Source organism: Lagenorhynchus albirostris, chromosome 2, assembly GCF_949774975.1.
Source record: "Lagenorhynchus albirostris chromosome 2, mLagAlb1.1, whole genome shotgun sequence".
NCBI lineage: Eukaryota > Metazoa > Chordata > Mammalia > Artiodactyla > Delphinidae > Lagenorhynchus > Lagenorhynchus albirostris.
In genome coordinates this window covers 180,039,362-180,059,561 of record NC_083096.1, presented here as the reverse complement: position 1 = coordinate 180,059,561, position 20,200 = coordinate 180,039,362, and the positions used below count along the sequence as shown (strand labels likewise).

General features: G+C 48.9%; 1 protein-coding gene across 7 annotated transcripts in view; it reads right to left on the bottom strand.

The window, feature by feature from the left end:
* The window catches only part of RERE (arginine-glutamic acid dipeptide repeats), a 437,233-nt gene that overhangs the window by 10,015 nt on the left and 407,018 nt on the right, over nt 1-20,200 (bottom strand). For all 7 annotated transcript variants that reach the window (XM_060141536.1, XM_060141539.1, XM_060141540.1 and 4 more), the window contains one exon: nt 519-681. In XM_060141536.1, coding sequence (XP_059997519.1) covers nt 519-681 — 163 coding nt within the window. The remainder of the gene's footprint in view (nt 1-518; nt 682-20,200) is intronic.

The following is a 20,200-nucleotide window of genomic DNA, read 5'->3' as shown; positions in this document are numbered from 1 at the left end:
GTGCCCTGGGCCAGGGCAGAACCACAAGGCACTACTCTAGTTTTCAGAGGTTAAGAAGGTGTGGGCTTCACTGTCATATCAGATTGCAAGTCACAGGGGACCAAGAGGAGAATCCCAATAAAGCAGCAGGAAGGAGAAGAAAACATTCATCTGACCGCATTGCAGCCACAACACAAGTGCAGTACACCCTCGGCTACGGGGAAACGTCCTCTGGGTCACCAGTAACGCCTCAGGCCAAGGCCAAGACTTACATTTTTGTAAAAGATGATGTTGAGTTTAAGGAAAATCTAAATGTATGAATAGTTTGCAAAACTCTCCCTACCAAATCCCCCGAGTCAGTGAGACACTCAGGTCAGGCTTTGTACTTCCCCCCATCACACACACACGTGCACGCGCACACACGCACACACGCGCACACACACACACACACACACACACGAGCTGTGCCAGGGATGCGCACGAAAGCAGGCCCACCCACAGCTGCGACACGTGCCCGCGTGTGCACAGCCCCCACTTACAGAATTCACTGGACGGGGGTCTGGAGGGCGTGTTGACGGGCGTGGATGCAGTGCGGGTCTTAATCCTCCTGAACACGGCCTGCCTGCGGTGCCTGCGGTGAGCCCGGGAGCTGGCTGCTTCCGGGGTTTTCTTCCAGTAGTAATAGAAGGTGATCAGCTCTCCCTGCATGAAAGAAGGGACGGCTGTGAGGGAAGCACCCTCGCCCCAGCACTGCCTCTTGCGCTGTGAGCAGAGGCTGGCTTTACGACAGCTGCCCGGAGGCCCGCACTCCCTCAAGACACACCTGCAGAGCTGCCAGGCCACTGGGGCCAGCCCCTTGGAGCGTTAACTTCTAGACATCAGGAACGTTCATTTGCTCAACAGGTATCTGCTGGGTGCCTATGTGCAGATGCCGCCACTGCTCTAAGCACTGGAGGTGCATCAGTAAATCACTGACACAAAGGAAGACCCCTATCCTCCAGCTGTGTGTGTGTGTGTGTGTGAATGGGTGCGCACACACAGGATGATCTCTTCACAGCGTTTCAGTGAATCCACAAAGGGGCGACACGGAAATACCCGGCCAGTTAGACCATTCCAGAAACCAAAGCAAACAACTGAGGTGGCAGGAACTGGGGCCAGGAGGAAGGTCAGGAAGAACAGACCCCAAACCCAGGCAAACTGCTCTACAGCCGAATGCCCACCCCGGACAAGCCAGCACTGGGTGCTGAAGGCCAGACCGGGGCCTGGCGAAAAAGATTAAGAGCGGACACAGCACACTGTGGCGCTGGGTGGAGAGGAAAGGCCACATGTCACGAGGTCAGTGTTTCAGGCCAAAGGAGCTCCTCGTTTCATGCATGGCTCAAAAGAAAGGGAGGCAAGACATCTTTCTAAAAAATACAGCAAGTGGACATGAGTCCAAGTACAACTTGAAAAAAAAAAACAAAACAAGGGCATTTTTGGCACTCCCAGCCCCAAGGGGCTCATCTGGCATGCATGTGCACACACACGGGTGGCGGTGGGGGATGGTCGCATGGTGTGTTCCACCAACGCTGGCTGACAAAAGACTGTTTTCTTAAAACAAACACCCCAAGATAAAGTGCCTCTACTTGGAATGTTTAAAAAACAGTTAAAACAGACTTCCCTGGTGGCACAGTGGTTAAGAATCTGCCTGCCAACGCAGGGGACATGGGTTCCAGCCCTGGTCCGGGAAGATCCCACGTGCCGCAGACCAACTAAGCCTGTGCGCCACAACTACTGAGCCTGCGCTCTAGAGCCCGCGAGCCACAACTACTGAAACCTAAGTACCACAACTACTGAAGCCTGCGCGCCTAGAGTCCGTGCTCCCAACAAGAGAGGCCACCGCAATGAGAAGCCCGTGCACTGCAATGAAGAGTAGCCCCCGCTCACCACAACTAGAGAAAGTCTGCGTGCAGCAGTGAAGACCCAACGCAGCCAAAGATAAATAAATTAAATAAATTTATTTTTTAAAAAACCCAGTTAAAACAGTGAGAGAGGCTCGATCACACTGATCCTCCGTAATTAAATCAATACTGTAGAAAGTCAGTTAACCTGACAGACGGTATCTTGGGACGTGTCCCTGGCAGCGGGGGTGGCAGGGGGTGTGTGGTGGTACGTCCTGCATCTGAAGGTGGGAGCTTCTTGGCCAAAGCCCACTCTGCCTCACAGGAGGCTCTCTGCCTTGGGAATGGAGGGGCCAAAAAAGATAAGTGAAGAGTCTGTCCTCCAGTGACCTGAGGTCTAGCTGCAAAGACCAGTGTTAAGAAGACTGAAAGAGACAGAGCAGCACAGGTACCACACAATGAACCCCTGGGACTGGCAGAGTGCCCAGTCAGATGAGGTTCCCATGAACACACCCCCAGAAGGAACGGCCTGGGAACCCAACGGCAAGTGAGCTGGGAGAGCAGTGGGCAGATCTGAGGTGGGGACATGGCTTCCGCAAAGCAGGTGACGCACGTGTGCTGAGTACTCACTACTGAGAGCTAGATTCTTTGTGCATTTTCTTTTTTTTTTTCTTTTTGGCTGCATTGAGTCTTTGTTGCTGTGCATGGGCTCTCTCTAGTTGCGCCGAGCGGAGGCTACTCTTTGTTGCGGTGCGCGGGCTTCTCATTGCGGTGGCTTCTCTTGTTGCAGAGCATGGGCTCTAGGCACGTGGACTTCAGTAGTTGTGGCTCGCGGGCTCAGTAGTTGTGGCTCACGGGCTCTAGAGCACAGGCTCAGGAGTTGTGGCGCACAGGCTTAGCTGCTCGGTGGCACATGGGATCTGCCTGGACCAGGGCTCGAACCCGTGTCCCCTGCATTGGCAGGCAGATTCTTAACCGCTGCGCCACCCGGAAAGTCCCATCTCTGTGCATTTTCTGAGACACAGAACCACAGCTGTCATCGGACCCCTAAAGGATCTGTGATTCAAGGACTCCTGACCAGCTCCCACAAGGCTACAGCCTGTATCCCTTGGAGCTGTGGCTGTGCTTCAGTCTTTCCAAGCACCACTGAACGAAACGCTAGGGACTGCCAGTGTTTTAAGAGATGAAGCACGACCCCAGGCCAAGGAGGCCAGGAACCAGCCTCCAAGGACGCTTCCCACCCCCTTTTCGGTTCCATGAGATGGTGACTGAACAACAAGGGAAAATGTAGGAACTGCCCTCGGATTTCCACTCTATTACACGTTAGACCACAAATGCAGGCTATATGATGGTCCCCATGGTGAGTGGAGTATCCTGAGCCCCTAAGGTCACGATCTAAGAAACCTCCCGGCTGCTGCTTCTTTACTTCCTACCTTCCTGACTTGGAAAGTCATTTATCTATACTGATCTTTTGCTGTTGGCGGGCTCAAACTCATAAATCCACTAGGGGATTAAGAGACCTGTGCTGACATAAAAGTGACCTGGCTCTGGTTTTCCTATGAGAAAACACAGAACAGAAGCCAAGGCAGGTCAGCGTCACCCTTCAAACACTGTGTCAGAGTGCCGTGCTTCATCAGTTCAAAAGGGCAGCTGGTGCAGTAAATCATGGCCCAATCCCAGGGCTGGAAAAGAGAATGAGGAAATCCAAAGTGGTTCCTGTTCCTCCCACCTCCGCTTATAGCTGAGGTTGTTTTAGGGGTCAAGGGTGACAGAGGCCTCGGATGGTGGAAGGAAACAAAAATGGGCGAGACGGGCTTCCCCTGCCGATGCAGGGGACACGGGTTCGTGCCCCGGTCTGGGAAGATCCCGCATGCCACGGAGCAGCTAGGCCCGTGAGCCATGGCCACTGAGCCTGCACATCTGGAGCCTGTGCTCCACAACAGGAGAGGCCACAACAGTGAGAGGCCCGCGTACCGCAAAAAAAAAAAAAAAAAAAAAAAAATGGGTGAGAAACCTGGAGGGGAGGCACAACCACCAGCGTCTCTGTCACACCTCGGTCTGACCTGAAGGCTGTGAACAAGAGCCGCCCTGACGTTTCTGCAGAGCCCTGTGTGCACTACTGACTCACACGGTTATGAGGGATCCTTTCTATTTCTCACACATGAATGTTCTGAAAGAGCTTCAAATAGTATCAAAAGATGGTATGGGGACTTCCCTGGTGGCTCAGTGGTTAAGAATCAGCCTGCCAACACATGGGACACGGGTTTGAGCCCTGGTCCGGGAAGATCCCACATGCTGCAGAGAACTAAGCCCGTGCGCCACAACTACTGAGCCTGCACGCCACAACTACTGAAGCCCGCGCTCTACAACAAGAAAAGCCAGCGCAACGAGAAGCCCGCGCACCGCAATGAAGAGTAGCCTCCGCTCGCCACAACTAGAGAAAGCCCGCGCACGGCAACGAAGACCCAACGCAGCCAAATATAAAATAAAATAAAGTAAAATAAAATAGAAACAGCTTTTAAACAAGGAGCCCGGAACAGATTCCACCATCTGAGTTCCAAGGATCAAAATGACCAAGTCTGAAGGACTGTTAAAATTAAAATGAAAGAATATAAATTTCAAAATTCAGGAAGACAGGGGAGTGACGAGGAATCTCATACACTGCTGGTGAAATGTAAAAGGGTCGAACCACTTTGTAAAACCGTGTGGCAGTTCTTAGAAAGCCAAATATGTACCATACGACCTAGCAAATGATTCGACTCCTAGGTGTTTACCCCAAAGGAATAAGAACACATGTGCACACGAAGACTTTTATACAAGTGTTCATTAAAACTTTACTCTCCATAGCCAGAAACTGGGAAGAAGTCAAACAGCCCCTCAACAGGAAAACGGATAAATGTATTATGGTACACCCACTCACAAGAATACCACTTGGCAGTAAAAAGGAACAAACTACTGATGGGTACAACCAGTGGATGAATCTCAAAGACATCATGTTGAATGAAAGCAGCCAAACACCAAAAGGAACATACAGACTGTACGATTCCATTCTAGAAAAGACAAATCTGTAATCACAAAAAGCAAATGAGTGGTTGCCTGGAGTCTGGAGCATGAGGGGTAGGCAACGGAGATCTTTTGGGGTGATGGGGCTGGTTCTATACATCGATGGTGGTGGTGTTACATGGATGTATATTACATGGATGTATACAGTTGTTAAAACTCACTGAACTTGTGCACTTCAAGTGGGTGCATTTTTACGATCTACATGGTATGCACACCATACATCAATGAGTTGACTATAAAAGAAAAAGAAAAAAATCCAGACCAGGTTTTATCAGCTGCCTCTCAACCACTGTAATGTCTAGGAAGGGATTAAACATTGGAATGGAGCAAATCTGGGAGGATTAGAAACAGTATATTGGTGACTGCATGGGTGGCTAGGTCATGAGCACAAACAAAAGAATATGTGGGGGAAAGCTTTCGTTCTACAAATAGGGAGTGAAGCAGCTCGAGGCCTCACCAGGAATGAAGTCAATTGAACTTTAATCAAACATGCATAGCGTGTGCTGTGGAGACCCACTGCACATAAATTCAGGGAAGAAAAGCTGCTGCAGAAATCAATAGCTTACTGAAACATTAACACAGGCAATCACTGATCAAAAGGCAGCTCCACAAAGGCAGCCCCACAAAGGCAGCCTTGCAAATGAGCTCCTGCTTGCGTTGCAAGCGCACATAGAGGCATAAGCGCTGTCGACACGAATGGCCTGTAATGATCATTTTGTCCCCAGTGCTCGAACCTCATCCCGCAACAAGGCCTCACAGTCAACAAGCCTCGCGTCTCGGGGCAGAACTGCACAGGCTCAAGGAACTAAACTGGTTTAGTGCCTGGGCAAAGAAGCAAAGGAAGGGGCTGAAGTCATCTCTCAGAGAAAAGCCAGCGTGCAGCAACGAAGACCCAACGCGGCCAAAAATAAATAAACTAACAAATAAATAAAATATATATATTAAAAGAAAGAATGGATAAACAACAAGGTCCTACTGTATAGCACAAGGGCTATATTCACTATCCTGTGATGAAGCATAATGGAAAAGAATATTAAAAAAAAGAATGTCTGCATGTGTGTAACTGGGTCACTTTGCTGTACAGCAGAGATGGGCACAACATTGTAAATCAACTAAACTTCAATTAAAAAAACAAGATAATTTCTTTTTCTGAAGTAAGATGAGCTACATGTCTTCTCTCTAAGGGACCTTGGGGAAATGAAAGCATAGAAGAGACTGTTGAAGAGGAAGGCGCTGTAGGCACTTCAAGTATCAAAGGTTCGTTGTCAGCGAGTACGTCTGTCCCCAGGACCATCACAGAGCAAAGCTCCCCACGCCCCAGGTTCTCTCCCCGCAGCCCAGCACGAACTCCCCAGACACGGGCCCTCTGGGAGCCTAGTGCGGAGGCAGAACAGGCAGTCAATTATTTTCGTCCCATTGCTGAAGCCTAAGGGTCCACCCGAGACTGAGTCCCATTTGCTGCAACTGTCACATAATCATCACTGCTACAACCATCCACAGAAGTCTCAACCCTCCAAGGTGGTGGAAGACGAGGTCCAGGGATCCCCGCCCGCACACCGAGTCCAGCGTTGCCATCTACGATCAGGTCCTCTCTTTACAAGCCAAGGGAGGCCTCAGTCTTTTGTAAATAACCCTGTACACGCACACCTCACTCTCCATTCAGGGTACACAACAGTGTTCCTTTCTCTTCCATTCTGACAACACGGTTCTGTGAACTGGCAGAAAACAACGATGCCCACTGGTCTTCCGTTAAGCTGTATTAAGCAAGGCCCTGGAAACCAGTCTCCTGCTTCCGGAACCCGCAGGGAGGCAGGTGGGTAATTGAACCCGGTCCCTGCACTGTACTCAGTGCCCCTGCACCAGCCTCAGGAGGTACCCAGTGGGGGGCGCCCACAAGTGCTCCTTCTGCTGGTGAGGGGAAAGGGACTTCTCCTTTACCAGAGTTCCAACAGGCACCCTCCTCTCCTAGCCAAACACTGCCTACTAAGTGGGGGAGGGCTGGGGAGACGACAGAAGAGACGGGATGGAGCGGCAGGCCTGGAGCCGCTCATGACGATGGCATTATAAACACAGTTTCTTCTGAAGCGACTTTACAGACACTTCAAGGCCACCTGCCACAGTCGGCAGACAACGTGGTGGACAGGCCCCACGAAGTGGCAGCTGACCTTCACACGCAACTGACACACCCCACTGCAGGGGTTAGAAAGTAAGCGTTCAGAAGAAATTATCTTATTTCTCTAAGACATATTATTAACTGTTCAGACGCTAAATGAGTATTTTAACTTGAGCATGTGGAGCAAGCACCGCTAAGTGATCTCCACACAACGCCTTCAGTCAGCAGGCCGATGGCCAATTAGCATCAGACTGGTGTTCCTCTGCTAAAACTTGTTTGAAGAATGCCCTTCAGTCGCCATCTGGCTCCTTCTTTGGTGGTCCAGGTAAAAAGGGTGAAGAAACCCACCACTATGGAGAGATCTAAAGCTTTAAAAAAAAAAATTAAAAAAAAAAGTGTGTTTTCCAGGGAGAAGGTCCAGGAAGCAATGAGTAGTTATGAAACAAGGCCCCAAACCCAGTGGGGCAGGAGGGAGAAGGAAACATGGCACAGAGTTGCTTCGAGCTGCTTCATTCCCCAACCCAGGGCCCCAGGAAATGATACCGTGGCCACTGGAGCTGGTGCTAGGAAGCCTGCCTGGGACGTGTCTCCTGGGAAGAGCTGCTCTAACCGGAGCCGAGCTCAGGCCCTCTGATTTCCATGGCCACCTCTGCCTGGGAATTACAGCTGCATTGTTTCTTGGCAAAAACTACTAATTCAAGGGTAGTGAAGCAAGTCAGTTAAATTTCCTGTCACAGACTCCCACGCAAGTCATTCTTTCCCTTCACTCCCTGAGGATTCAAGGGCTGAATCTGACAACTGTTTAGAACATCTGAGGTGAGCAGCCGGGCACTGGGTAGAACCGTCCACTGTCTTTAGGGGCAGCCACCTTTACAAATCTTTTTCCAGCAGGCAACTGGTTGTCTTCCAGCAACAACTCTGGTAATTAAAGCAATGCTGTCCTGGGCTCCTCCTTTTGTTAACCAACCGAATCCCCTAATCGCTAAAGGAGCCCCCAGCCAGCTGGCTCTGCTGCTAATTGTTAAACACCACCTCTGTGGTCTCGGAGTGCATCTGCGAGGACGATGACATGCTTGAAGGCGCACAGCAGAAAACCACAGCCTCCTGACCTAGCAGGCCATGCGGGAGGAAGCCCCACGCGAGGGGGTATCCTGCTTCGGGGCAGGCTCCCGACGCTCCTTACCCTCTTTACCCACATCCGGCTCCTTTCCTGGAGAGACGAAGGGAAGGGAGGAAAGGCAAGACTTTGGAAGTCCGGGAAGGCCTCCTGGGTGTAACTGGTTAAAACGACAAGGCCACGTGAAGACACTCAGAGATATTCCTGAACCAAGCACTCTGCTGCCCCTGTTTAAAATCTCAATTGTGCTGGGTAAAGGAAAGAAAAAATTCTTTTCTTTTTTCTTTTTTTTTAAACAATTACCACCACTACATGTGAACATTGTGAAGGAATGGGAATAGATCTGGGTTTTTTCAACTCAAAATTGTAGAGGTTTCCTAAGCTCTACACTTCTTTAGCTGCTGACCTCAGCCACCTGCAGATCCTACCTCTGGTCCCACACCTTCACGCGGATGTCCAGACCTGCGGTCCTGGGCTGGCTTGTCCCCTCCCACACAGAGACTAGGTCAGTCCTCCCAAAGCACAGCTCTGACCTCGTCAACTTTCCCCTCTGAATCACTGAAGGCTCCTCGAGGCCTACAAAACAAATGCCCAGCTGCTTCACTGCTTCCTCCAGGCCTTTCCCTCTGTCCCCAGAAGACCTTTTGACTGCATTCCCCACCTCTCATGGTCTCTGGCTTATGCCAATCACGACGGCCAGTCCCTGTTCCTCGGTGCTTTCCTGCTGCTGGCGGGACGCAGCCCCGTGAACCACTCACTACTCTGTCTCCTTGATGTCCGGTCCAAGCCCTCCTCACCACGCAGGGCTCCGGCCATCCCAGATGTCGTCTTCTCCTCGAAGCCCTCCTTCACCCGTCTCGCCAACCACGAGGCCGTCGCAACGTCGTCTCACTCCTCCGCGCTGTACACACAGGCTCTCCCTCGGACTGCAACCATGAATGAGCTTGTCCAGCTCCCCAAGTCTATGTCCACCTCATCTGTGGGACCCACCCCAGAGGTCTAGGGCATCATCTTGAATATAATGAGTATTCAATAAACATCTGACAGAATGAGTATTTCTTGAGAACTAAAATTCACTGGAAAGAAACACTAAAAGGGTAAAACTTCTGAGAAATGGACAAGATTGCCAACTTTTTATTTTGCCAAGTAAGGTCACTGAAAACAACTGCCTCATCTCACCGTTATTTTACAGAAGAAATGACGTTATCTCTAAAAAGCAGAAAAAGATAGACAATCTCCAAATAAGGGTTCCTTAATTTGATATTTAGTGTTATGCAAAATGACTACATTGTTCTTATTTTTCACTTCCCACAGGCCAGTGAAAACTGAATCCTTGCGCGTGCGTGGTCACTTGGAAGCAGCTGCTCTAAAGGTGGGCGTCAGGGCTGGTGGGAGGGTGGGCTTAGGAATCCAATGCCACCACTTCCTCACCAGTAGCTTTACTTACAAACCAACAAACCGCCTTTTACTGGGCTATGAAATCTATAATAACAATAGCTAAGCACTGTAAGTATGCACTTTCCCTACTTTAACATATTTAACCTTCATAGCACCCTCGCATCTTCATTACCCCCGCTTTACAAATGAAACAACCAAGCCACAGGGAGAAGAGGTCATAGCTTCAGTTGGCAGCCCTGGGGGTCTGGCTCCAGTCTTATGTTCTTAACCACTCTGCTATGAAGTAAGGGGAAACAGCAATTTTTTTTTAAAGTCAGAGGCTCAAATTTGGGTTAACTTTGATCTGCAGAGTTCATTTCTATAGTATCTTAAACCCACTAACTGGAGCCTGGATAGTGGTGGCTGAAGAGCACAGAGGAGCACTGTGCATCCCTGATCACAACAGGCAGCCGGCCTTCCCCCCATGAATTACAGAACCGCACCCGCCTGAAGCAACTCTTAGGGGGACCAAGGTCAGACACACATTTGGTAGGCACGAGTGCACAGTCAGAATTATGCACAAGCCCTACTTCCCATACCGAGAACAGACAGCAGGGACAAGACTGGACGGACTCTGGGGGCCCACTGCCACGGGCACCCTCCTGACCAGCTCGCCACGCCTTGGGCCGTCCAGGGGCCCCTGTTCCAGAAGCCCTCTGTCCACTTCTCGCTCTAGGCTACAAACGTCACAGACCTGTGCCGAGCAAAGGGCCTTCACACACCTCTTCACCCCAAAGCAGTGACTCTTCATTCCCCAAGGAAGCTTGAGGGTTTAGATCCTGTAGAGTCCCTCAAGAAAAGACTTCTGCACATGCTACAGGGCATCCTTCCAAACTACTTCCAGCTAGAGGCACGTAATTACAGCGGCGACTTCCAACTGTGACTCATGGGCCACTCAGGGGAGCCCATGAGCCTCCACTCTTGCTGCCTCCTCCCCAAGCGGCTCCATTAAACCACCAACTGAGCCCCCGCAGAAGGTTCTGCCACTTCACCAAAAACAACAACAGTAACCAAACGTAAGTAACAGGTCTGGAAATGGCTCCTTTGAAGACACAGATCAACACCGTCACGAATTGGTCTAAAGCCCAGGCTGAGCTGAAGGGCTCCCAGCCACGCGCGGGGCCCACATCAGCCTCTGGTACAGCACGCGACCAACCGCCTTTGCTTAACACGGATCCCCGCAGAAGCGCCCACAGGGGGGCCTTTATTTTTGGTTTTACTGGGGTGTTCGTTTAAATACAGACTGTTAACATTTTCAATATAATAACGTCAACACCAGGAGTCTCGTTTTCTCTGTAGGGCCTCCCAAACCTCAAGAATTCATTCACTGAAATAGGTTTTCTCTCCCACAAGCTGAATACTTCATTATTTCCTGAACTCACTTTATTGGGGTTCAGCAACAGGGCAAGTGGGATGTCACCGCCATTGGGTCTATCACCACATCACCCTTTTTAATGTTTTCTAGTTCCTGTAACAAAACCACAATTCTACCAGCAAAGGGGGAGAAGAGAGAGGGGAAAAAGAAAGCCATAAAACTGTTAAAACCGCCATTCTCTGTCTCGTAAACATTTTTCTATTTATCGGACTTTCATTGTCTGTGCAATCTTATTATCCCTGCACAGTATCAAAGTGACATCCGCCAGGGTCACCCTATAAAATATACATTGGCAATGCAACATTTAATGACAGGAATGGGACAAAAGATGAAGGATGGGAGAGGGTGGCATGCTACAGGACGTTTTAAAGGGATCATCAGTTATATCTGTGCATTTCCCGAGGTGATAACTGAATAACGGGGCTGGAGGGAAAGCCATTTTTGAGCTCAGAAAGGACAGTCAGGAGACAACGTGTTTGTACTGGAAAACCTGTAATGACTGCCAGAGAACGAGAGCAGCTACTGTAGCAACACTGCTTCTTCTATTTTATGCTTTTTAGGGACGCACAGCAAATTATCAAGTACAATCCATTTCTGCAAGTTGAATTTTGAAATAAAGGATAGACTTCCTCATTACAAAGAAAGGAGGGAAAGGGGTTATTTAGTTTTGTCATTCTATCACATTTGTTTAATAAAAGGAACAGAAGCAAAGATTGCTCTTCAAAGCACAAAAACACGGTTACAGTACAGCATCCCAGATGCGAAACGTGCCATGTCTTTCACTTGATTTTTGGATTTAACCTAAGGCAAAGATCTCCGAAAAATCCAGACAAGCCTGCAAACCAAACCTGTGCTTCTCTGTGCTCCCGTCTCTCACACGCGGCCAGCAGTTGCTTCATGGCAGCTTTTAGCACAAAAGAACTCCAGGGAGGAGGCCGAGGGGTCAGCAGCTCTCTACACACAAGCTGTTCCGGCTGAGGTGTCCCGCCCCCCAATTCCTGTGCCTGTTCCTTCATGGTTAGCTCCTAGGAGAGGAGGTGAGGGGACCTCAAACTCCTCCACCTGTGAGAAGACTGCCAGCAGGGGAGGCGGAGGACACCAGAGTTTGCTGGGGGGTAAAGAGAGTACCAATGAGGAGCAGCAGTGTGGGAAAGCGGTAAGGAAACCGGCCACGCAGGCCCCTACCAGTGGGGGCCACGTCTCCCAGCTGATCCTAGCAGCTCTGGGTGGCAGATTTCCACACGGGTTTCCTCACCACCGCTTCACTACGACCCAGGAGAAGCAGCCCAAGTCTAGAACACCTCACAGATGCCTGGGGTGCAGGACACTTAGCTCACCTGGGCAGACGAGGTGGGAAGAAAGGGGACCACAGGATGGACAGACAGCTGCCGGCAGAACACGAGGGGAGCACCCGCCCCCCCCGAGGCCCCCCAGGAAACAGCCTATGCCACCCCCATGAGGTTGCCACCGGAGGAAGGAAAGGTCACTCAGTGTGCGCTCCCAGGACGAGCAGGTGTGCTGGGCGCCGTGACCACAGCTGCTCCGGGTTCCAGGGGGTCTCCAAGCATCGCGCAGGTGACTCACACGAACGCGCTCGCTGTAGCTCAGAACACACGTGCAATGTGACCCACCAGGGCTTTGGGCTGTAGTTTATGAAAACGACTTGCGGATCCCTCGCCACAGCTCGTGGTGTGGGCTCGGAGGGCTCCCCGTGCCCCCGGCCCGGCCCAGGTTCCTGTCTAGGCCTCCTCAGGGCTCCCCGTCAGGGGCTGGGGGGCTGGGCGGCTGGCCCCTGCGGGAGGCCGCTGCAGGTGTGGAGCCTGTGAGGACGCACGGGTGGGTCGCTCCTCTCAGGGGCCCCTTAGGCTCCCTTGGCAGCATCCCCAGCCCGAAGGGGCTCGGGAAGATCATGCTGCCACCGTGGGGCTGACTGCCCAGAGGGGAGCTGGAAGCTTCCTTGGCCATCTGCCCAGAGGGGAGCTGGAAGCTTCCTTGGCCATCTAACCCACGTCTTTAAAACACTGGATGGAGCTAGATCTCTGAAACAAACTGTATGGTAGGGACGACTCTCTAGGGCTGACTGGGATCTCTTCCCTCTTGGGTGACATGCTGCTAACTTATAATCAGCACGCCTTGTGTGCATCAAAATCCCGCAATCTCATTCTGGAGACAAACCACCAATGTTGCCATCCTGGGTGGCTGCAGTCACCCCACTCTAGCTACCCCCTCTCCCCTGGACTGATATGGGGTGTGGCAGGAAGAGGGAGGGGTGCTCCCGGGGGATACCTGGACCACTCCCTTTTATTTTAGCCGCGCCTCGCGGCAGGTGGGATCTTAGTTCCCCAACCAGGGATCAGACCTGTGTCCCCTGCATTGGAAGCGTGGAGTCTTATCCACTGGACCGCCAGGGAAGTCCCCCAAACTACTCCCGACTTTATGTTGAGACCGGCCCAAGACGTGAAGGTGCTCTTGGCCCACTCTTGGGAAATTTTCCCTCATGCCCCACGTGTTGCTAAAAGGTCACTCTTGGGCACTGGCCTTTTGTAACAAAAAGTGACACAAAGGGAAGACACTGACAGATGAGCTCTGCATTCTTATTACCTAAACCTGAGTCCCAGAAACGACGCTAAAAAGTCAAGAAACTTTTCATTAATTCAAGAGCTTTAAAATCTTAAAGAGTTTCCAGTTGCAGAAAGCCTCAGCAACGGCCTTTATCCAGTTCTGCTTCACTTCCCCAAAGAAGTCAAAACCCTTTGCAGTGAAGGAGAACAGAAAGGTAGACATTTCTCTGTGAGGCGACTTCGGGCTTGAGCCCATGGCCACAGGGCCCTACTCTGCCGAGAGAGCAGCCAGAGTTGGGGCAGAGAGCAGGACTGCCAAAGAGACATCCCTCAGGCGCTGGTCCCCATTTTAAAAACGGAGAATAGCACCTCACTCATTGAACTGTGACATTAAGAAGAGTTGATGCATACAAAACACTTCGGACAGTGCTTGGCCTACTGTAAAAGATACATAACTGTTGGTCACGACACTGAAACAAACCAAAAAGTCCCAGTGGTGGTAGCAGCTACAATGCCTGTTCTTTTGCCTGACTGGAGAATAACTGTATCACAGTCACAAACGAAACACGAAGTCCTGAGAGAGAGCAAGCAAACGCAGCATTTCTAGAAACAGCAAAAGCATTAAATATTTTTAAAAATTCTGACTCAGGATAAAAAAAAAAAAAAAAAAAAAGCAGAATTGAGCTGAAATGGGTGACGAGTACAACAGGGACCTGAATGGTTCAAATGCTTACACTGGCCTAAGAGATGAACTCGCTGTACTTGTGGGCTGGCCATGCCCATCCCTGGGAGCCACAGGCACATAGTCGAGCCCTGGTAATGCCAGAAACCTCACCAGTGTGGCCAAACGAGAACCACACATCCCAGGTCACCACCTTCTGCCACAAATGACCACTTCTCGCCTGCACCCATGAACCCACGTGCAGCACAAACCACAACAGCACAATGAGCCAGAATCTAACCTCGAAACCAGCGACGCCAACACACAGGCTTCAGGAGGCAGCACCCAGTGCTGTACCGGGTTCTCCCCAGCCTCCACGACTAGCTATGTGTCCATGGGAAGGCTCGTTAACCTCTCTGAAACTCTATTTCCTCATCTGTAAACTAGGGAAGGTTCAGTGGTAGCTCCCTCCTTTACAAGGCTGTGGTTAGGACTGAAATGCCTAAGAGAGGCCTGACACATATGCTTAATAAATGACAGCCATGACGTTTATTCTCTTTCCATTTGGGAAAAGGACTAGAAACTTAAAACTAAGTTCAACTTAAGGGACTAGTTTAATTAACTGAATTAAAAAAACAATCTTCCAAAGAATGGTTTCTGTAACTGACTTCCTTCTTCTAATGTGTTCCCCCTCAAACTAGACACTTTATATAGTCAAAGAATAAGGGAATGTTAGGCGTAGCGAATGATAATGGTGTTCTGGGCAAGTTCATGGTATGAAAGACAGCACAGGTCAAAGGTCAGCATTCTCCCCAAAGCTCCCAAGTAGAACCACCAGAACATATACCTACCTAAAAGCCTCACTGAGGCAACTGAAAAAGTCCTGTATCTGCCCAGCAGCAGCTTCCATTCTCAGATAAGCAGCACGAGAATGAGAACATGTAGTATCACTACTCATTTCAGCAGGAATGAACTAAGAGAATGGACCTGCTAATCTGCAGCAGACTACTCTGGGGTTTACCAGTTGTCCCTATACTTCAACGCAGAATTAGCTTTAATAGACAAGTTGGAAAGGTCCAGCTTGGGGGACTCGCAACACCCCATTATTTAACTTCATGACACCGTCACTCCACTCTTAAAAGTCCCAAAGAACATTAATTACAGTGAACTTTGTTAGTGAACTTTAAAAATACTCTCTTATGAAAATGTGGAATATAATAATGTCCCAAACCCCAGAATGAAAACTGCTGGCTTAGATCACAAACTCTTTAAGCAGAAAGAAAGTTGAAAAGACTCTCCAAGAGTTAAAGCTAGAAAGAAGCTGTGTTTCTTTTTTTTTCTCCCCTCCCCTCCGCCCCTAAGAATCTATGTTTCTGATGCTGAGCTGAGGATGGGAAAAAATGTTGTACAACTCGCTGTATCACCCCACAGCATCCCTGGGCCCACTGACTCGGGGGGTCCGGGCTCTACAATCTATTCCACGTTGTGGCTGTCTCTCTGCCACTCCGTGCTGTGTAATCAGGGAATGTGTGAGCTGGGATGTCTGTGAAGTTCAGCCTACTCCTGAGTTACGTATGTCCTCTTCCCACTGTCCAACTTTTTCCCCTCAGGACACCAGGTCAATTCTACAATGCTCTCCCACTAAAGGGACTGTGCTGATATGCCCAGAAAATTAATGTGCTGTTCTAGATGCTTTGGGGGTACTAAAGCACCTACATCCTAACACTGTATTAATAATTAAAAGTAGGGATCCTCTCCTGGGAACTCAAGCAATCATTTCAACAGTGACTCACATATGGCAGCAAATAAAGAAGCAAGTGTTAGCTACTTAAGACAACAGCAGAGACACAAGGCTATATACTAACCCCGGATAAGAGGAAAACTGGCCTGATTCGCACCACTTAAAAATTCTCGTCACGTATGATCAGAAAAGCTCTGATGTCACAACCAGATGCTTTGAAGACATTTTCTTTTGCTCCCTCTAGTGACAGGAAGCAGCACAGTTCTGTACACTTCTACTCGCCTGTTCCAAAAAGGCTGCTAATAAAGTGGTCAAGCTTTATGTTTTTTAGTTCTATGACTTAATTTCTAGTAAGTCCCAACTAAACTTTATGTCTCACTCCCCTGGGCAGGAGAGATAATGGAATGTGGCTATTGCTCCCAGGTAACAGAGGTTAACAACTGGCCATCAACATGCCATGTCACTTCTCAACTGATGAAATGACCACAATCACTTCAACACCACTCTAAAAATGACCCCAAAGCAGCCTCCGCCAAGTCTCGCTTGCCCACATGCTCCTCCAGGGCCTGCCTGCCCGACAACAGCTCCTCAGAGCTATTCCTGCCGGGCCTCAGGATCGGGTCCACCACCTTCCATTCTCAGAATTCCCAGCCAGACTAGGTCAAGTGTGGCCTTGCTGCACTTCAGAAGAAGCAGAGGGGGAAAATGTAGCTCCCAAATGTTCTGTGTTTTAGGATTTAACACATTCATTGTCTGAAATCAAATCAAAAGCAATTACACACATAAATAGTTGAATGAATAATACCAATACCTGCCACAGTATAATAACTGAGCTGACTCGTCATTAAATGACTTTAATGATGTCCCATGGCCCCTCCTTTCAGAGTCTCTGGCTGCCTGCTTGCCCTCTGCCCAGACAGAGGTTCAGGTCTCCTCAGGAAGCCCCAGGAAAAGCACAGCCCCTGGGAAGTCAAAAAACGATACAAGGAAGGCCTAGACAAATTCCTAAAAATCGAATGGTAGTGGGACAGGTTACTGAGAAACGTTAAACCCTGCTTCATGCTAATTCACAAAGGAGATACAGGAATTCCATGGGTGCCAAAAGGACCCTTACGAATATCAGATTGCAATAATAAAAAAAAAAAATCAGATAATGTTGTACTTCTAGCTCCTGGTGGCAAAACAACACAAGACAACACAAACCCATGGACTGAGGAGGCTGGATCAGCTACTTGGTGAGCTTTTATCTCCAGAAGGGAAGATTTCTACCCCCAATAAATCCTGGCTCAGAGGAGTCAAAAGAAATGCAAAGTAGCAGCAGCTTCCAAGCTTCTAAGCAGGGAAGCAAAGGAATTTTCATGAATTTAAGGTGCACTTCTGTCCCAATCGGTCAAAATACCAGCATGTTTAAGAAAACGTGTGATACTATAGTTAGCTAATCTCTCCTTAAAAATTATTCTTGAGTTAGAAAGACAATAAAAAAAAGTTAAAAAAAAATTGCTGTTGTGCCCTGTATAAATCTCAAGGAGAAAATGGAGCCAAGAAAACTTCCCAGGAACCTTTCTAATTACAAGCCAAGATCTACTTCCCACATTTGGGATCACTACTAATAAGAGCGTTCCTGAGCTCCCCTTAGCTCGTGCGGCACTGTCCCATAAAAGACATTAAAGCCGCACAAGCAAGTCCTACCCCCTCCACAACACTGGACTCTGAAACACAGCCAAGGCAGAATTCCAAAGAGCCAGCTTCCTTTCTGGAGGCAGCAAATTGAGCAGTGGCCCCAAACTCTTAGGGCTAAATTTTCTAGCAAAGTTTACCTCAAAGGCTTAACGTAAAGGACAAAGGTTTTGAAATCTATTCTCTATCCTCTCAAGGGCAGCCTGCAATTTCGGATGCAGGGAAGTGTGAAGAAATATTTCATAATGTGACCCGAAGGGACCGTCAGGAAAGTAGGAAGGGGAGTAAGGAAAGCCCAAAACGCAAACGGATCTAGAGACCCAATTCGATGCAACTGCATTCAAAATGCCAACTGTTTAGGTTGTGGAGCAAAACGAGCTGATTCCAAAAACTTCAAAGAGCAAAGGGCCAAGAACCAAGATGTTCCTGAAAAAGAAGAGCAAGGTGAGGGCCTCGCCACACCAAACACCAGCAGTTCTTCTACAGCCGGACAGTGAGGTGCTGACACAGAAGCAAGCAGACCAATGGAGCAGAACAGCCCAGACATGGGTTCACGCACTGCTAGAAATTTCGTTTCTGACATAGCAGGTGATATAAATTAGTGGAGAAAGGCTGGACTTCTCAACAGGTGGTACTGGGACACCTGGTTATACACATTAAAAAAAAATAAGGGACTTCCCTGGAGGCGAAGTGATTAAGAATCCACCTGCCAATGCAGAGGACACAGGTTCAATCCCTGGTCCAGGAAGACCCCACGTGCCACAGAGCAACTAAGACCATGCGCCACAACTACTGAGCCTGCACTCTAGAGCCTGCGAGCCACAACTACTGAGCCCACGCGCCTAGAGCCCGTGCTCTGCAACAAGAGAAGCTGCCGCAATGAGAAGCCCACGCACAGCAATGAAGAGTAGCCCCCGCTCACCACAACTAGAGAAAGCCCGCGCGCAGCAACGAGGACCCAACGCAGCCAATAAATAAATAAATGTTGTCCCCTACCTCATACAATAACCAATTCCAGGGGGTTAAAGACATATATAAATGTAAAATTATAAAACTCTTAAAAGACAATAAATATAGGAGACTGCCTTTACAACCATGAAGAAAGATTCCTTAAATACTACAAATTCATAAAGACTGATACATTTAATTCCACAAAAATTAAAAACATACTAGTTCTCCCGCAAAGAACATGAAAAGATAAGCCACAAACTGGAAGTGCATTTGCAACATAGATTTTTTGTTTTTAAATAAGGATCATCTAGAACTCTTACAAATCAAAAAGAAAAAGAAATTCAACTGAAAAACGAGCAAAAGATTTACACACAGGTCCTTCATGGAAGAGGAAACAAATGACTAATAAACGCATGATAAGATGCCCCATATCAGCAGTTATCAGGAAAATACAAGTTAAAACTACTCTGAGATGTTTCAAACTCACAACAGTAGCAAACACTTTAATGCCTGACTCTGTCAAAGTGTTGGCAAGGAAGTGAAATTACTGGAACTCATATGCAGCTGGAAATAACTGGCTTTAGTAAGTGAGAAGATCGGCATACCAAAACCCAGACATTCTAGTCCTAGGTATCCCTAAAGAATTCCTCTTACAAACATACCAGGAGACACGGACGGCAGAACCGTATGCAAGAGCAAAAAAATCTGGAACAAACTGAAATGTCCGTCAACAGGAGAAAAGTAAAATGTGTTATATTCATACAATGCTGTGAAACCCTGCAGAACTACAAATGACACAGTGGAATCCCAGGATAAAGGTGAGTGAAAAGAGCAAGGTGCAGAAGCATATTCTTCCTCCACAATTCCATTTACATACAGTTCAAAAACATGCAAAACTAAACAATATATTGTGTACGGATACAAATATTTGAGGCAAAACCATAAAGAAAAGGAAGGGGAGTAAAAACAGACTGTTCAGGATAGTGGTCACCTCTGAGTGGAGAGGAGGGGAACTGGACTGGGGAGGGAACACTCCCGCAACCGGCAGCTCTGTGGTGGTACACGGGAATTCATACGTTCTTATTTTTATACCAAACACATATTTCATAAAGATTCTTTCCTAACTCCTCAATATTAACCAGAACAAAAGCTACCCAGAAGACTGTCAAACATTCCAACTCCGCCATATTAGAAAGGTTTCTCAACTCTCCAGAGAGTTTGGAAGTCACAGGCAGGTACCTCCTGCTCATCAGACAGCAGCGCAGCGTGAGGGCTTACTCTGCCCCTGCTCAACTGCTTCTGCTCAGAGCTGTGCCTCCACCTGCTCCCACCTTCCCACCCCCGAGTGTCCGTCCGCACTAGGGGTGCCGTCCAAGCCCCCGCAGCATATCCACTGCGGGGCTGCTCACACTTTGATTTCCTGCATCCGCCTGTGTGCGAGCTCTTCAAAACCAGAAGTGGGCCTCAGGTCTGAGACCTCTCCTTCTCTTATCCACCCCCCAGTGTCAGGTCACTGTTTCCCTGAGTGCTGTAATATTTTACGGAAAGTGCAGTGCTTTTATAAAGTGACACTCCTTAGAAACCACGTGTATGCTGGGAAGGATGACGTGAAGCCCCTCTCCCCCAGGTTAGTCTTTAAAATGAT